At 40.0% G+C, this 16,833-nt stretch overlaps 2 protein-coding genes across 6 annotated transcripts in view; both read left to right on the plus strand.

Moving 5' to 3' along the window:
- Positions 1 to 16,833, plus strand: part of CTNNAL1 (catenin alpha like 1) — a 264,318-nt gene that overhangs the window by 142,860 nt on the left and 104,625 nt on the right. The gene's annotated exons all lie outside the window — the stretch shown is intronic.
- The window catches only part of TMEM245 (transmembrane protein 245), a 123,725-nt gene that overhangs the window by 60,020 nt on the left and 46,872 nt on the right, over positions 1 to 16,833 (plus strand). For all 5 annotated transcript variants that reach the window (XM_050759549.1, XM_050759548.1, XM_050759547.1 and 2 more), the window contains 4 exons: positions 285 to 383; positions 2,809 to 2,940; positions 10,242 to 10,364; positions 10,507 to 10,652. In XM_050759549.1, coding sequence (XP_050615506.1) covers positions 285 to 383; positions 2,809 to 2,940; positions 10,242 to 10,364; positions 10,507 to 10,652 — 500 coding nt within the window. The remainder of the gene's footprint in view (positions 1 to 284; positions 384 to 2,808; positions 2,941 to 10,241; positions 10,365 to 10,506; positions 10,653 to 16,833) is intronic.

The raw sequence follows: 16,833 nt of genomic DNA on the forward strand, positions 1-16,833 counted from the left end.
AGTCAGCAATCATGGCTTCATTTGCATCATTCTCTGATAGCGTGAGGTAGCTCTCTTAGAGACCTGAGAATAGAGCAAACAAGATAGAAGCAAAAAGATGAGAAAGGAAATTTACTGGGAATAGTCAGGAGTAGAGTTTAAGGAAAGAACATAATGTGGCTAGAGATAAATAGTCTGGAACATTTTTGTTTGATTTGAAACAAATGTAAATACGCAGCATATATTAAATTTACTCTATTGTTGCCTGAAATATTGTACCAGGTCGTATCTGTGTTTTTTTCTAGCTCCATAAAATTCTAGGAGATAAGGTGAACAATACTGCTGTAATTGAAAAGCAAGTACTAGAACTTTGGGACAGACTGTATCACTCTTGGTTTGTAAAGGTAAGTTATTTTAGCTAAGGTTTTATGTTGTAAACTAATAAAGTGCTTTTATCGACTCATCAACTAGATAGGATTATATTCACAGCGGGATTTCATTCATGGAAATTTTAAAACAGCAAAACCCTTAAGCCTCAGGTCACTAAAGTCAGTGTGAGTTGATGGTTAGTCTCCATGGCAGAACCTGCCTACCTCTCTGGTGCATCAGTATTCCATCCTCAGTCTGTTGTCATGGACATCTCATCCTCTAGACCAGCTCTGTGCGGGAGAAGTGTAATGCAAGCCACATAAGGTAATGTTAAATTTTCTAGTACTTATACTCAAACAAATTTTACCTGTTTTAGTTTTTCAGTGATACTTTATTTAATCCAGTATACCCCAAATACTATTATTTTAATATATAATCATTAGAAAAAATTTAATAAGATATTTTATATTCTTTTTTTTCCATACTGTCTTTGAAATCTAGCATGCATTTTATACCAGCAGCACGTCTCAGTTTTTGAGCTAGACATATTTTAAGTGCTCAGTAGCCACATGTGGCTAGCTTCTACTGGCTACTGTTTTAGACAGTACAACTGTAGGCATTAAGAACTTTTCTTTGAGGAAGTGAAACTGGATCTAAAAGCTTAGAGATCTTTTACTTTTTATTTTTATTTATTATTATTATTTTTTGAGACAGGGTCTCATTCTTGTCACCCAGGCTGGAGTGCAGTGGTGTGATCTTGGCTTACTGTAACCTCCATCTCTTGGACTCGAGTGATCCTCCTGCCTCAGCCTTCTGGGTAGCTGGGATTACAGGTGCATGCCACCATGCCTGGTGAATTTTTTTGTATTTTTTGTAGAGATGGGGTTTTGCCATGTTGCCCCGGCCATCCTATACACTAGTTCTGGCAGGGCCTGTGGGCTAGCAGGAGCTGTGCTATGTATAGAGTGGGCAGAGTTGGTGGTGATGATTCTGAGTTGATGTAAGGAGAGCAAGTATATATGTAAGTCTCTTAATGTAGGGTGGAGGGGGAGGAGGGCTGATTTTAAATTTGAATTTGTTCCTTAGTGACTTGTTTGGGATTACGTACTCTTGCTTTGGGATGAGTTGAGGGAAGATTGTTAGTTTTTATAGATTTCAAAGACTTGGGAAAAAATATCCAGGGAATATCTAGGTGAGTATCATAGATTTGATCTCATCTGCTGAAAAACCAGATAATTAGAAAGGTGTATCTATTTCTTTTGCTAACTCTGGGACTGCTTACAGACAAATAGCTTTTATTACCCCTCATACCTCGTGAGCTTTATTTTATAGTAGAGGAAGGTCAGTGTTTCATAAGCATGGGTCTGTTAAGCGGTTAAGTACAGTGTGTCCCCCAGTGTGCTGGATGATTGGTCCTAAGACACCCCACTGGTACCAAAATCCAGGGATGCTCAAGTTCTTTGTACAAACTGGCATATTTGTTGGCTGGGCATGGTGGCTCATGTCTGTAATCCTGGCTGTTTGGGAGGCTGAGGTGGGAGGATCACTTGAGGCTTGAAGCTTCAGACCAGCCTGGGCAACGTAGTGAGACCCCATCTCTACAAAAAATTAGCGGGGTGTGGTGGTGTGCGCCGATAGTCCCAGCTACTTGGGGAGACTGAAGTGGGAGGATCACTGAAGCTCAGGAGTTGGAGGCTGCAGTGAGCTATGACTGCACCATTGCACTCCAGTCCAACCTGGTGACAAGGCGAGCAAGACCTTGTCTCTAAAAAAAGAAGACAACATTCCTACCATCATGCGTGTCTAATTTTTAAATTTTTGTAAAGATAGGGTCTCACTGTGTTGCCCAGGTTGGTCTTGAACTCCTAGGCTTAAGTGATCCTCTTGCCTCAGCCTCCCAAAGTGGTAGGATTACAGGTGTGAGCCATTCTACCTGGTCTTTATCTCTTTCAAAGTTAGTTATTCTCGTATCTCTGCCAATGTCTTCCAGATAGACAAATTCTATTTACTGCCTTACATTTGCTTGTTATATTCTTCTCTCCTCGTTTTGCTTATCTTGTATGGTAAATTAAAAAGAAAAATGAGGAAAGGAGGAAAAAGCAAAGATGGGAGATCAAGAGAAAGGTAGAGGACCTAAAAACTAAAAAAAAAAAAAAAAAAAAGTAAATGCTATTTAGTGTGTTGTTGTAGATACTGAGGAGTAAGATGTGTTTGCAAATGTATTTAGGAGGGAAGCACTGGAGCAAGACTTAGCCAAGGTACCTAGAATATAAACAAAAGCATTTTTTATTTCAGGTCTTTAAATGGAGTTCTTAGCTGATTTCTTAAATAATGGAAAGTTCTTCTCCTTGGAGTACTTACTGAAGTGATTAAGGGGACCTGAAGCAAAATGTGACTTTTATACTTTTGGATCTTTAGATTAAGATGGGAATTTCATGTCTGCACTGTTTTATTCCATAGAATGTAACACACTCTGGAAGGCACAAAGGACAGAAGTTGCATGTCAGTCGTCAGAATAGCTGGCTGGGAGACATTCTGGACTGGCAGGATATTGCTTCCTTTGTTCACGAGAACATTGAGACATTTCTTTCGGTAAGAAATAGTATTTATAGTTAAGCTGAAGTTCAAAATAAAAGACACTCTAATTCCAAGTTTTCCGTATGCATTTTGAGGCCTCATCTATCCTGTTTTTAACGTCATGACATTTACATGTTTGAGAACTCTGAATGCACTAGGATGATGTTCAAAAGCCACAGGCATCAGGTGTCACCACTCCCTTGGTATTTCCCCTGTGGTTGTAGAGTGAGAGATGCTGAGTCCTGAGTGATGCTGTGTGATGTGAGTGATGCTGTGGGCTGCCAGATTCTCAGATAGGGATCCTCGTCCTCCCTCTAGGCTGATCAGGATGTCTCCAATTGGACTACTAGAGAGGGACCTGCCTTTGTGGTGTATGAAGTCCCTTGACTAGATGGAAATATGGTTCCAGTTACATTGGAGGGATGGGATGTGTTGAATGCTTAGCTTGTTACCTTCCCACCTAACCTCCCACCGTGCGCCATCACCTCTGCAGTCTTTGCAGCATTCCTAAGTGCTAACTACTGCTCCTCCTCATTCCATAGCATATTTTGTATGGTGTCTTGGACATAGAATTTCACAGAGAGTAATTTTCTTGTGTATAAATTTGTGACTTTCATCAAGTGAACAAAAATTGAGGTTTGCTGTACTAAACTTTTTAAAATTAATTTTTTTTTGAGACGGAGTCTCATTCTGTTGCCTAGGCTGGAGTGCAGTAGTGTGATCTCAGCTTACTTCAACTTCCGCCTCCCAGGTTCAAGCGATTCTCCTACCTTAGCCTCCTGAGTAGCTGGGATTACAGGCGTGCACCACCACACCCAGCTAATTTTTTCTTTTTTTTTTTTTTTTTTTTGCATTTTTGTAGATACAGGTTTCTCCGTGTTGACCCAAACTGGTCTTGAACTCCTGACCTCAAGTGATCTGCCTGCCTTGGCCTCCCAAAGTGCTGGGATTAGAGTCATGAGCCATCGCACCTGGCCTAAATTTAATTTTTATCAAAATAATACATGACCATCACTGAAAAGGCAATAACGCTGAAAGATTTGAATAAGCAGCAGTGCCCTGCTGTATGCCTCCCAATTTCCCATCTTTTTCTTTACAAACAACTGTCAATTCTTTTAGCTTTCCCTGGGTATTTACCTCTGAATTTCTAAAATAATGTTTATGCTACTCTTTTCTTTGTTTTGCAGTTTTAGATGTTATCTTTTGCCTTCTTAATGTGGAAGGTGAAGTGCTATTAATCAGATATTGGGCCTTTAACATGGATTCCTTAATTTTGAAAGCCTCTTTTCTGTTTTCTATCTCTTTGTTTTCTTTTTCCCCTGAGAAATAGCTTCAACTTGCCTTTGAAACAGTGATTGAGGGTGGGCGCCGTGGCTCATGCCTGTAATCCCAGCACTTTGGGAGGCCGAGGCGGGCAGATCACTTGAGGTTGGGAGTTCAAGATCAGCCTAACCAACATGGAGAAACCCCGTCTCTACTAAAAATACAAAATTAGTCTGGCGTGATGGCGCATGCCCGTAATCCCAGCTACTCAGGAGGCTGAGGCAGGAGAGTCACTTGAACCTGGGAGGCAGAGGGTGTGGTGAGCTGAGATTGTGTCATTGAACTCCATCCTGGGTAACAAGAGCGAAACTCCATCTCAAAACAAAACAAAAAAAAAACTGTGATTGAAATTTTCATTTTTCCTGCTATCATACTTGTAATATCCAACAGCTCTTTCTTCTGAACCCTCCTTTTTTACTTATTTGAGAATATTACTAATAAAATATTTAAAATGTCTTCTGCTGTCTCTTTGCTCTACGTTTCTTTAAAGTTTGTTTTGTTTTCTCTTTTGTTACCTGTCTGGGGATCCCTGGCAGTATGTTCGTTTTTAAGAGTGCAACACTAAAAGCAGCTGGAAGGTCCCTGCCAGATCAGCCTATAGAAAAGCCCATTAGTCAGTCAGCAGGTTCCATCCAGTATCCTGGACCTTCCAGTTGGCTCTTTAATGCCAGTGCATACACAAAATAGTGTATCATCTAATAATACCTTTGAATGTTTGCTTTCCCCCAAAATTCAGGTGTGTTAACTAAAAGTTACTGAATCCCTTTTTGTTTTGTTTTGTGACTGTAGTCATTGAACTTAAAAGCATCTGGTTTTTGTTTTGTTTGTTTTTTTGAGACAGGGTCTCGCTCCGTCACCGAGGCTGGAGTGCAGTAGCGCGATCTCGGCTCACTGCAAGCTCCGCCTCCCGGGTTCATGCCATTCTCCCGGGTTCAAGCCATTCTCCTGCCTCAGCCTCCCGAGTAGCTGGAACTACAGGCACCCGCCACCATGCCCGGCTAATTTTTTGTATTTTTAGTAGGGACAGGGTTTCACCATGTTATCCAGGATGATCTCAATCTCCTGACCTTGTGATCCACCCTCCTCGACCTCCCAAAGTGCTGGGATTACAGGCGTGAGTCACCGCGCCTGACCTAAGCATCTCTTACTGATGAATGAAGTGACAGTGTTACATCATACTAAGATAGATGATAAAGAAAAATTAAATTTTATAAATTCTTATGGAAAGAGAAGAGGCAGTTTTTGACACTAAAATAACAGTTTTGCTGTGTAGTCCCTCAAAAAGAAAAGTACAATTTCTGTATCCCTAAACACATTTAAATATTGAGTAATGGACAGTTCAGGGAACAGATGATTATTTAGTAGTTTTTGTATGAAATATTTTGTGTCAAATATTGTGCTAGGTGCTTAATATTTTCCAATTTAATTCTCCCAGTGATTCTGCAAAACTAGTATAATTGCCTTCATTTTAATAACCAAAAAAAGGCTCAGAGGTGTTAAATAGTTAGCATGGTAAATAGCAGTTGATATTCAAATTCAGTTCATCTTTCCTTGGCTCCAGAGGCCAGACTTTATATGTAATGTTGTGTTATCTTTCAAACTGTATTTCATCCTCTAGAGAACTCAACATTTCTTAGTCTCATACCTTTATATTTTTATTTGCTTTGTTTTGTCAGTTTTTTTTTTTTGGATATTGTTGTAAATAGTTGGCTTAGGCCAGTCTTGTTCATGAAATCTTCACAGTGTATTTCAGAACACATTGAGGTTTCTCTACATTCAGATTCCTTTTGCATTTATTGTTTTCACTCTTTTGATACCTAAACGTATTTTTGACACTTTAGTGTTTATACCCAATCTTCTGGACTAGATTATAAGTTTTTGGAGGTAGAAGGAATCTCATATATCCCTGCCTTAGAATTTAGTACAGTGTTAGGTCCTCAATTAAACTAAGAGAAGCACATTAGACTGTAGTGCAGTGATTTGACTGTGGCTTACTGCATCCTCGACCTCCTGGGCTCAAGCCATCCTCCTGCTTCATCCTCCTCCTCCTTCTCCCTGAGTAGGTGAGACTACAGGCATACACCACCACACCCAGCTGATTTTTAAATTTTAAGTTTTTTGCAGAGATGGGGTCATGCTATGTTGCACAGGCTGGTCTTGAACTCCTGAGCTCAAGCTATTCTTTCACCTTGGCCTCCCAAAGTGCTGGGATTACAGACATGAGCCGCTCAGCCAATAATTATTTTTGTATTTAGAAATACAGTGGCTGAGTTGAAATGGTGTTTTGAGGTCACCTGACTCATCTCCCTTCCTTTATAGATAGATAAAAAAGATTGGAACTAGAGAAAGATAGCAGAGCTCATGTGGTCCATTGTCTCCAGGCTCCCTCCCAACTCTCTGAGGCAGACAGAGGTGGCTGAGTTCTGCCAGGGGAGACATTTTCCCTTATTTAGACCTCTGCATCTCTGCAATGTCCTGTTCCTCCTCTGTTTTTCTAAACTGTTGCCTTTGAATCTCCTTCACTGGCTCCATAAGAAGATAGGCTGATGGCTCTTAATAAGTACTGGGAAATCAAATTAATAATCAAACGGTTGTTTGGTGAGTGGTGGACTCAGAGTAAAGGACTGCAGAGCCACTGGAGATGGTGAGGCCTTGTTGGTCAGTTCTTATCCACAGTAGAGACCACCTTTCATGACCACATTGCTTAGTTGGTTCAGTAAGTCTCTTGGGCTTTTTATATGTTTCATAATGAACTCTTTGTGACGTTCTTCCAGTACTTACATTGCTATTGTTGATTAAACTGATATCAAACCTGGCTCATGTTTTCTACTTATGAGTTAGGATCCTTTTTTTTTTTTTTTCTTTTTCCAGAGACAGACTCGCTTTGTCATCCAGTCTGGAGCGCAGTGGCATGATCTCAGCTCACTGCAACCTCCACCTCCTGGGTTCAAGAAATTTTTGTGCCTCAGCCTCCTGAGTAGTTGGTATTACAGACCACCACATTCACCTAATTTTTTTGTATTGTTAGTAGGGATGGGATTTCACTATATTAGCCAGGCTGGTCTCAAACTCCTGGCTTCAAGTGATCCGCTCACCTTGGCCTCCCAAAGTGCTGGGATTACAGGTGTGAGCCACTGCACCCAACCTGAGTTGCAATACATTTTGTCTCCATAAATCTGTTTTGTTTTCAGAGTTTCATGGGCCTTGGTATTGTGCCTGCCTTTACCCATTTTCTCCTCCCTAAGCCTGCCATATAAATTAAAACCACTTTACTTTAAGGATTTAGTTAGTATTCTAGAAATGTTTTTTCCTCTGTTTTCTCCAGTTGATTCCCTTTCTTTCTTTCAAATAGGAAAGGTTACTTTTTTGTTGTTGGAGACTAACAGTCTAAAATTAATGTATTTAGTTAATTTCTTAAGAATTACCACAAGGTATTTTCTCTTAATGCAACCCAGAAACTTTTTTTTTTTTTTAATAAAAATTCCAAAATGACTGAAACTGCAAAAAGAATGCTTGTCAAATCACAAGTAAAGGCATTGTTGGCTTGTTTCTTGGAACTGATGGCATTGTTCATTCATTCTTTATCCCACGAGGTCAACTAGTCAATCTTGCATATTTTTGTGGGCATTGTGAAGCATTTTCAAGGTTTTATGTAAGGAGTTTTTGTAAATGAAACCAGCCTGCCAGAGTTCTCTTAGGAAACTGAGCTGAGGTTTGCAAGAAATGCCAAGGGCAACAAAGTATGCCTTTATAAATGGTACATCTGAAGTAGGAAAGGAATGGAGAGGACTTTTCATAGAACAGATGGACATATGACAAAAACCAGAACTGCTGTTTTGGGAAGGGCACCAAAACAAAAATCAGATGTTGTGAGTTCTGCCCCACAGCATATAAGCTCTAAGCTCTAGTTCTACTTACTAGCTTTGTGCCCTTAGGCAAGTTTTTTAAAAAATTTGTGAACTTCAAATTATGTATCTATAAAATAGAGATAATATCATCCACATTTCTTCACTCATGGCATTGTTGGGAGGTCTGTGGAAGCATTTTAGAAATGGTAACGGGAGGTGTTTTTCTGGTCATTTTGCTTTTGTATTTTTCATTAAGAGGAAGGATAGTCCACTTGGGAAGAATGGAACAGATATTATAATAAGGGGATTTGAGATCGTAAATGAAACATGCAGGTATACTATAAATATTGTACCTCTCCTTTATTAATATTTAACATCTATGAGAAACCTTCCTCATGATATCTGGTTCTAGTGAATGTGTAGGTGACAAATCAGCTGAACTCAGTAGACCTCAATATACTGGTCATTGCCTGTCTCAGGAAAGATTTTTGGCCTCAGAGCACTGCTCTTGTCCCTGTCTGTTGATTGCTTTTCTTGTGATTTAATGAAGTCATTGAGGTGATGCTTTTTATATTTGTAGATAGCTCTAAGTTGGAAATGGCAAGGGTGGGCGCCAGGCAGCCAGTAAAGCAAATACTGGAATTTCATGGCCTGCACTTAGGATCCTACAAGATAAATGTCACCACAGGTTGTACTCTAGCATATTCCCCTGGAGGTAAAGTCATGACATGTGTCACATAATAATGTCTCTGTTAATGATGGGTCACATAATGCAATCATGGTCCCATAAGATTTATAGTACTGTATTTTTACTGTACCTTTTACATGTTTAGATATACAAATACCTGTATTGTGATTGCATGTGGTATTCAGTACAGTAACATGCTACAAAGGTTTATAGTTTAGGAGTAGTAGGTTGTATCTCATAGCCTATATGTGTGCCAGGCTTTACCATTTAGGTTTGTATCAGTACACTTTATGACGTATGCAGGGTGAAATCGCCTAATGATACATTTCTCAGAATGTATCTCCATCATTAAGTGATGCATGACTATATTTTTTCTCTGCTTGCCATTTTTGCATAGCTACAATGATATATATATATATATATATATATTTTTTTTTTTTTTTTTTTTTTTTTTTTTTTTTTTTTTTTTTTTTTGAGACGGAGTCTCGCTCTGTCACCCAGGCTGGAGTGCAGTGGCCGGATCTCAGCTCACTGCAAGCTCCGCCTCCCGGGTTCACGCCATTCTCCTGCCTCAGCCTCCCGAGTAGCTGGGACTACAGGCGCCCGCCACCTCGCCCGGCTAGTTTTTTTATTTTTTTTTTTACTGGAGACGGGGTTTCACCGTGTTAGCCAGGATGGTCTCGATCTCCTGACCTCGTGATCCGCCCGTCTCGGCCTCCCAAAGTGCTGGGATTACAGGCTTGAGCCACCGCGCCCGGCCTACAATGATATATATATGTATGTATGTATATGTGTGTGTGTGTGTGTGTGTTTTATTTATTTATTTATTTATTTATTTATTTATTTATTTATTTATTTTGAGACAGTGTTTTGTTCTTGCTGCCCAGGCTAGAGTGCAATGGCAGGATGTCGGCTCACTGCAACCACTGCCATCTGGGTTTAAGCGATTCTCCTGCCTCAGCCTCCCAAGTAGCTGGGATTACAAGCATGCGCCACACCACACTTGGCTAATTTTGTATTTTTAGTAGAGACAGGGTTTTACCATGTTGGTCAGACTGGTCTGGAACTCCTGACCTAAGGTGATCCACCTGCCTCAGCCTCCCAAATTGCTGGGATTACGGGTATGAGCCACCATGCCCCACCAATTATATATAAAAATTTTTAATCCTGTTTTTTAAATTTAGCATTTTATTGTAAAATATTTTACCATGTTATAACAGTGATGTTTTTAATGGCTGTCTATATTATTTGGTGTGGATTCACCATTTTCTTTACTATTGATTATACAACTGTTTGTGGTTTATTTTTTAATTTTTTAATTTTTCATTTGAAGTAATCCTCAGTTCTTAGCTTTTCAGTTCATGTTACTAAAACACTGTATTAAAAGCACACTAGATGGCTGTAGAAACTTTTTTCATGAGGATTGGTTCTGATATCCAGCTTTTCCTCCTCGCCAGATCTTGGAGTCTCTGTGGATCGTTATGAGCCGGAATGTGAGCCTGCTCTTCACCACTGTCACTACACTCTTGACCATCCTCTTCTACAGCGGGACAGCCCTTCTCAATTTTGTACTTTCTCTGGTATGTCCACATAGATAAGTACACCTCATATTTCCTTCCTTGTTAAAGCATATTTCTGATTTCATTTGCAATTACAGATGTCTGTCTTCCTATAGTTTCCAAATACGATTTTTTTTAGGAGATATTGTCCTTTGTTTTGCAGATAATTTTCCTGACCACACTATTTTATCTATTAAGTTCCAGTGATGAGTACTACAAGCCAGTGAAGTGGGTGATAAGCCTGACTCCACTATCTCAGCCAGGTCCTTCTTCTAATATTATTGGCCAGTCTGTGGAAGAAGCTATCAGGTAGGGATAAGGTTTATGCTATTCTTATTTCTCCCAGAATTTTTTTTCCATGATAAGCCTGTTTTTTGTCGTGAGCATCCTGATAACATTCAGTGCTAAACTCTGAAGGACTCTGGTATTTTCAAGGTTTTCATCTCATTTTGAGAGGATAAATATGCACAGTGCAGTTGTTAATAAGAAAAAGATTCAGGCCGGGTACAGTGGCTCATGCCACTCAGATTGCTTGAGGCAGGAGGATTGCTTGAGGTGAGGAGTCTGAGATCAGTCTGGACAACATAGTGAGACCCTGTCTCTATAAAAAAAATTTTAAAAATTGTCTGGGCTTGGTGGCATGCAGCTGTAACCCCAGCTACTTGGGAGGCTGAGGCTGGAGGCTTGCTTGAGGAACTTGAGGTTACAGTGAGTTGTAATCACGACACTGCGCTCCAGCCTTGGTGACAGAGCTAGATCCTGTTTTCTTTGTTTTTTGGAGATAGATTGCAGTGGTGTGATCTTGGCTCAGTGCAGTCTCTGCCTCCAGAGTTCAAGTGATTCTCCTGCCTCAGCCTCCCAAGTAGCTGGGACTATAGGCGTGCACCACCACACCCGGTTAATTTTTGTATTTTTAGTAGAGACTCGGTTTCACCATGTTGGCCAGGCTGGTCTCAAACTCCTAACCTTAAGTGATCTGCCCACCTCGGCCTCCCAAAATTCTGGGATTACAGGCATGAGCCACCATGCCCGGCCAAGACCCTGTTTCTTTTTTTTTTTTTTTTTTTGGAGACGGAGTCTGGCTCTGTTGCCCGGGCTGGAGTGCAGTGGCTGGATCTTAGCTCACCGCAAGCTCCGCCTCCCGGGTTTACGCCATTCTCCTGTCTCAGCCTCCCGAGTACCTGGGACTACAGGCGCCGCCACCTCGCCCGGCTAGTTTTTTGTATTTTTAGTAGAGACAGGGTTTCACCGTGTTAGCCAGGATGGTCTCGATCTCCTGACCTCGTGATCCGCCCGTCTCGGCCTCCCAAAGTGCTGGGATTACAGGCTTGAGCCACCGCGCCCGGCCAACCCTGTTTCTTAAAAAACAAAAAAACAGACCGGGTGTGGTGGCTCACACCTGTAATTCCAGCACTTTGGGAGGCCAAGGCAGGAGGATTGCTCGAGCTCAGGAATTTGAGACAACCTGGGCAGCATAGTGAGACCTTGTCTCTACTAAAAATAAAAAAGATTAGCCAGGCATGGTGGTGTGCATCTGTAGTCCCAGCTACTTAAGAGGCTGAGGTGGTAGGATTGCTTGAGCTTGGAAGATGGAGACTGCAGTGAACTTGGTCACACCACTGCACTGCAGCCTAGGCAACAGAGTAAGACTCTGTCTCAAAAACAAAACAAAATTTAACAATTCAAAGTAGTTTTGATAACCTTCTCTCAAACCTGTGATTTACAAAGATGTAATGGTCTATCTCCATCAGCTTTCCATCAGCAGGATCTTAGACTAGCTCTTAGCATCATGTCACTTGCTTAAGAGAACCCCCGCTTCCACCACCCCCATCTCCAACTTCTTTCAGAACCCTCTGCTGTCAGGATTTCTAGCTTTGCTCCAGAAGGAGAGTAGGTGGCGTTCCTGTTTCTCCTCTGTCCTAAAGCCAAGCTGTGCCCTCCGCGAGGGGTAGGTTGGATACTGGAAATGCAGAATCGTTGTTTATTTCTTAAGTTATAGGCTCTGTATGCACTGGAGGTTCTGGCCAGAAACTTTCATTATGACTTCTGGCATCCATGTATTTACAGGCTTGGTTTCTGAATGAACTTCAACTTTTCCTCCCTATAAGCTCTTTCCAGGTCATTGGCTCTTGACTTCCTTTATCTTTTCCTCTTCATCATTTCTGGTAGGGAGGGCCCTTTTGCAGAGCAGGCCTCTCTCAGCCCCTCTTCCAACCCCTGTTCTCATTGCTCATTAACAAGACTCAACTACATTTTTACTTCTTATGCATACATCTCAAATTAAACCCTCCTATTGTCCATTAGAGCTCCTTTTTCTAATATGTTGTTAACCAGGTAGTCTTAAGTGTCTCTTGAATAGTGAATCTTTGGCTGGCATTTCTGTCTCCACATACTTTTAATAAATACCATTGTCTGGAGCTAGTCTTCCACAGAAATCTTGATTTCTTTTTTTTCTCTGATAATTGTATCTTATTGATCTTGGTTTATTTTTTCACTGTGTTCATGTAATAGCTAGTGAGAATCCCACTTTGATTGTTAGAAAACCTTCAGTTAACATTCAAACAGGATGCATGCTCCTAAAATATGATGTCTGTATAACTTTTGCTAATTCTTTCCCCTTTTCCTACTAGCAAGGCCTGGATAAGGTCTTCACCAATACCTTGTTTGTGCGATTGGCTATCAAGTGGGATTAAAAAAAAATGCTCTTAACACCTATATAGTGCCCTCAGGTATCCGCATGGGGGCCATCTGTAAAGATTCCAGATTTCGGAGTATATTATCCAGTGTAACAGCATTTGGGGTGAAGCTGTTTTGAAGGAAGTACCGGCTATAGCTTCCCTCCTAAGTCCTATATGACCATTGACTATCATCTTTACTGAATAAATGAAATGATGAAAATTCTAGCAATAGATTATCTTTGTTTATCTAGGATCTTTCTGACTCAAAAAAGCTTTTGCAAATGCTGTACCAAAAAGGAAAGCTAATCTTTTATCTTCCCAATAGGATAAAGCTATTGGAGCAGCCATATCAAAGGCTGGTAGGAATTCTCCAGTCAGTGTGGCTTAAGCCAAGCTTTGCAGAAAAATATCTACCTTGTTCATAAAGAACTTCAGGGAAGATGATGCTTCCATTTTCCTCAAGTAACCTTCATTGTTACTGACTCTTATTCTTAGAAAAATATTTCTATTTTCACGTCACAGTTTTGAATTTTCTGTTGTTCTGCTTTCTTAGAGCAGACCATCCTCTAAATGTCTGTCACTTTTTTTCTTACCAAATATGCCACCTTTTTTGTTTTAAACTTAATTCCTAGATGTTGTGTTTGCCAGTCAGTGGTAAGTAAAGCTGTTAGTCACACCTAGGTTCAGCTGATTGAAAGCACATATTCTGTTACACCATGATGCCTTCTTTCAAGAGGAGCTGGTTAGGGAAGATCATGACTTATATTTGTGGACATAAGAGGGTGGCACTTAGAAATTCAGGTCTTTGGCTCAGGAGAGAATTTGAGATTAGAAAGAGTGCTGTCATCTACAGGGATATGAGGAAATCGGTCTTTTACAAATTAGATTTGACTTACCTTCTTGGGAGTGCACACACTAATTATGTATTATAACAGTAGCTCATGTCTTGGTTCCATAGTATACTGGAATTTAAAAACCATTTGTTTTATTATCACCTTACTTTAAATACAGAAAAAAATTTAACAACCTTTGGTACCAGAACTATAGTTGAGTGGTTCTCAGAATTGATAGATTTTTATGAATCTGATAAATATGGTACAGACTAAATGGGTTATGGCCTGAGCCATTTTTCTAACCAAAGCTATATCAAGTTATATAATTTTAAGACTGTAATTCAAGGTGATTTTTTTTTGTAATTTAAGTTCCTAGGGCTGTTTCTTTACTGGCGCAAATTCAAGACTTGAAAGGTACAGGTTTTATAAAGATTCCTCTGAAGAGCTTTCTCCTGTGGAGAAGATGGTAGTGAGTTCTCTAAGAGCTCCTGTTGGATTTTTCATCCTGAAGGTTTGTGTTGAAGAGGCAATATGTTTCTTCATGGAAAAAGATTTTGAGGGAAAAATAAGTGGTTATGATTTATAATTTATAAATGACTCTGAAAATACTGTAATGTCCTCAAAGTGCAGTTTAGCCTACAAATATCAGTGATACCAACTTTTATAAGCATCAGTCATTAATCATCATCTATGTTGCAGCTAAGTGGAAATCATTACATTCATTTTTATGATCTGTGAATAAGTCAAAAGTGGAATTGAAATTGGGTGTTAATTGCATGACCAGACAGTGAAAGTGTCTGCTCGTGAAGCTTTGCCTTCTGAAGTATGTGGCTTCTTTATGATCACTATCTCATTGAAGTTTTGAACATTACTCATTATTTTGATTCTGAATAAGTATTCTTCTCAGTTGAATACATTTGCAATTGGGTTTTCATTTCATGAAGTTTTGAGTCAGTGGCATGCATCCTTTATCCCCAGACCATTTTCCTCTCTTTAGCAGCATGTTGTCTCCTGAATGTATACATCACACCCTTCTTCCCTGATGCTCCCATTCTGCTTGCTCTGGTGGAGATATTGCACATTACTAAGTTGCATGTTGTCACGGCCTCAATGCAATTTAGTGTGTGTGATATTTTCACATGAGTGCATGCACACGGGTATGGCTCTTGCTTGCTGGGATTACAGCTTTTCAGTGCCAGTGGGTGGGCGTCCTGATGAATTAGATAAGAGAATGTGTATGCCATGCAATTCTCATTTGGAAAGTGAACATGCTTCCCACTGGTACCTCCCAATTTTGGAGAAATAAAAGTGTTTGGATTAAAAAAAGTGAGCGTTGATCATTTGGTGAATCAGTGTTTCCATTTTTTGCTTTGAGCAAATGAAATATTTATTACAAATTCTCATTGATTTAAGAGTATAAACAATATTTAAATGTGTAAGGAAGAATGTAAAGCTGTAAGAAAATGTATTTTCATTTATTTGAAGAAATCTTTCCCAACACTGGAATAGAGAAGCAGAAATCTCTTACGCCTATTTGGGGAAATTAAATTAGCTGGAGTTCTTAAATAATAATCAAGACAGTAAAGGTATGCTTAACCTACTTGATGAAAGAATCTCATAAACTTAAGTTTCCAAGGTAAATTACCTTAAAAATGTTTCTTTTAGTTTCTCATTGTGATGCTTTGAAAACTACTAAATTCATTTTAATGGGCTTATAATGGAACTAGTTTTGAGTTACATGTTTACTATTTGCCTATGTAATTGAAACAACCCCTTGTTATTTTTTTAGTTAGCATTAGAGTAAGTGTGCACAATCACTAGGCATTGTCAAGGACACAAAACCATGTATTACTGTATAAAAATATTGAATTAATATTTACTACTGCCATAGCCTCCAGATGATCTAGTGTGATGCTGTCATTCTATGTTTCTCTGTTTCACCACTATTTTGGAGGGTGAGAATGGAAGAATTCCACATAAGCAGCTCATCCCCTGTGCCCCTCAGCAGCTCTCTAGGGCTGAATGCACAGTGTGGCCGTTCCCCTCATGCTGGAAATTTAATGTCAGCCAGGTTGCTATATGACACCCTGTGGAGCTGGGTTTCCAGGGCAAATGAATCAAGAAAGGGAAGATGTGACATCTCAAGGGAGGTTGGGGCTGGGAAGGGGTGGGTAGAGAGAGATGTGTTAAAGGATACAAAAAAAAAAAAAAAGGATACAAAACTTAGAAGGAATAAGTTATAATGTACTACAGTACTGTAGAATGACTGTAGTTAACAACAATAAATTATATAGTTTCAAGTAGCTAGAAGGAAGATACGGAATGCTCCCAACAAAAGAAATGAGGCCAGGTACGGTGGTTCACACCTCAAATCCCAGCACTTTGGGAGGCCAAGGTGGGCAGATCACCTAAGGTCAGGAGTTCAAGACCAGCCTGGCCAACATGGAGAAACCCCATCTCAACTAAAAATACAAAAATTAGCTGGGTGTGGTGGCACGCGCCTATAGTCCCAGCTACTCGGGAGGCTGAGGAAGGAGAATTGCTTGAACCCAGGTGGTGGAGATTGCATTGAGCTGTGATCATGCCACTGCACTGCAGCCTGGGCGACAGCGTGAGACTCTGTCTCAAAAAAAAAAAAAAAAAACCAAAATGATAAGTGATCAAGATGATAGATATGCCAATTAACCCATCTGATTACTATACATTATATGTATTGAAGCATTATTATGTACCCCATAAATATGTAGAGAGCTGTCAAGGGAGCTGGGGAGTACTTTTCCCACTGGTAATTGTATATGCTGTGTCTCTAAAAGCTGACTGGTCTCTCACACTAGCTCACTTTCTACTTGAGATATGCCATATTGCAGTGAGGCTAGAATACTGGGAAGAGAAATGACAATCCTTTAGAAAAGAGGGTGGAACCAGTGTAAGGAAATGTGGAGGAGGCAGAATTTCACTTTGAACTCTTCACTTCTCCTT

Source organism: Macaca thibetana, chromosome 15 (assembly GCF_024542745.1).
Source record: "Macaca thibetana thibetana isolate TM-01 chromosome 15, ASM2454274v1, whole genome shotgun sequence".
Taxonomy (NCBI): Eukaryota; Metazoa; Chordata; class Mammalia; order Primates; family Cercopithecidae; genus Macaca; species Macaca thibetana.